General features: G+C 47.4%; 1 protein-coding gene across 1 annotated transcript in view; it reads right to left on the bottom strand.

Moving 5' to 3' along the window:
• Cyfip1 (cytoplasmic FMR1 interacting protein 1) overlaps positions 1-2,001 on the bottom strand; it is an 80,573-nt gene that overhangs the window by 49,817 nt on the left and 28,755 nt on the right. The window contains exon 6 of the mRNA XM_026784280.1: positions 790-971. Within this exon, the coding sequence (XP_026640081.1) occupies positions 790-971 (182 nt within the window). The remainder of the gene's footprint in view (positions 1-789; positions 972-2,001) is intronic.

The raw sequence follows: 2,001 nt of genomic DNA, 5'->3' as shown, positions 1-2,001 counted from the left end.
ATAAAGGGTAAGTCCGCTTGTTCATCTTATTGTCAACTACACGTAAAATCAGGTAAAACCCAAGCAGCTGGGCATGCTCGTGGAGGATTTTCTTGACTGATCATTTGCCGTGGGAAGACCTAGCCTAAACCTGGATTGTTTAAGGTCGGAAGACCTTCCCTAAATCTAGACTTGGTGCATTTCATCATAGCAACAACAAAACCTGTTTAGCACACTCCTGCTGGCCTTTCTATAGGCTGTAGGCTGGTGCTCTTAAAAACAGAAAGTCAGCACAGGGAAGAGCTGTCCAGAGGACCTGAGATGCTCAGTATGACCCTAGGATACCTCCCATGGGCCAACTTTGTACAATGTCACGTATGCAATGACGTGCAAGAGACGGCGAGGGGACGGAAACCCTGAGGACTGCAGCTAAGTATCCTTGGATGAAAAACACACTTTCCCTAGGATAAGATGCTCCCTGGGCCAATCCCTATGCACCGTGAACAGGGATAGATGTACATATTTATCGTCACACGGTTACTAAGCACTCAGATTTTCCCATAAACACCTGAGACTCACCAGAAAGCCCCAGGCTGCTCAAAATGTGTAAAACTACCAGAGACCCTTAAGCCGTTGGCAACTCCTGCACCTTACTCTTGGTAGCACGAACTCACAGGCTCAAGACTGCTAAGTAGCTGCTCTCAACACAAGGGATGATTTTAGCACCCAGGAGAGACAGGCGTCTGTTACTTGCAAGGCTGAGATGGGACCTCTCTGGAACCCCACCACATGCTGTGGGCCTGAGCTCACCTCTTATACGCTGAGTGGTCATTCTTCACGCTACACTTCATGTTCTTCAGCTCGTCAAGCACGGCAAACATGTTGATGAATTTGCCCAAAGTGATCAAGTAGGCTTCGGACACAAAGTCCTTCCTCCTCTCCGCGTGACACAGGCGTCTCACTTCCCCACAGAAACGTTCGATGGCATTTCTCTGAGCACAGAAAGGGAAAGGCAGAAGAGCCCTCTCAGCCGCTGATCGGATCTCCGCTGGCGCTCCTAGGGCGGCCCCTCACTTACTGTTCCTCACTAGGCTCTAGAACCACCTTCCCTCTCACAGAGAGACCCTTGTCTGAGCAACGTCCAGACCTTTGCTCTGTAGAAACCATTATTTATTTCGCAGTTCAGCAGCTGCGCCTCTCACTAAAGTAAAAGCTGATTGTTCCTGCAAGACTACTAGGGCGGATCCCGCTGACCGAACTTGACGGAACCTAGGATCACCTGGAAGATGGGTTTCCGAGCATGCCTATGGGGAAACTGATCGATCACCTTGATTATACAGAGATAGAAAGACCCACACACACCCCTGTGGGCGATGCCATTCCCTGGCTGAGGTCCTGGGCTGCAGAAGTGAAGAAAGAGACTGGGACACAGAATAGATTCTTTTTTTTTTAATTCTTTTTTTTAAAAATTTTATTTATTTATTTATTATGTATACAATATTCTGTCTGTATGTCTGAAGGCCAGAAGAGGGCGCCAGACCTCTTTACAGAATGTTGTGAGCCACCATGTGGTTGCTGGGAATTGAACTCAGGACCTTTGGAAGAGCAGGCAGTGCTCTTAACCACTGAGCCATCTCTCCAGCCCCACAGAATGAATTCTTGTCTCTGTGTCATAATAATGGAAGCGGCATGGCCACGTGGTTACAAAGCTTCTACTGTCTGGAAGTCCCTGCTATGATGGACGGAACCCTTGAACTTTGGGCTAAAATAAATCCTTTCTCCATGAAACTGGCTCACTGGGAAATTTTGTTTGAGCAACAAGAAAAGAACTACAGTCCCTGAGGAAAATGCTCCAATAAGCATCTATGATACTGACACTGACAGGTGAAAAGCAGAGGGGATTTTCTTTTTGCTAAGTAAAAAAGATTAAGTAAAAATTCAAAGAAAACTACAGTTGAAAAATTGTGGCTGGTGTGTGGTGGCGCACGCCTTTAATCCCAGCACTTGGGAGGCAGAGGCAGG

Source organism: Microtus ochrogaster, chromosome 22 (genome assembly GCF_000317375.1).
Source record: "Microtus ochrogaster isolate Prairie Vole_2 chromosome 22, MicOch1.0, whole genome shotgun sequence".
In the NCBI taxonomy this organism is placed as follows: Eukaryota; Metazoa; Chordata; class Mammalia; order Rodentia; family Cricetidae; genus Microtus; species Microtus ochrogaster.
The sequence above is the reverse complement of the archived record's forward strand: the minus strand, read 5'-3'. Positions and strand labels throughout refer to the sequence as shown.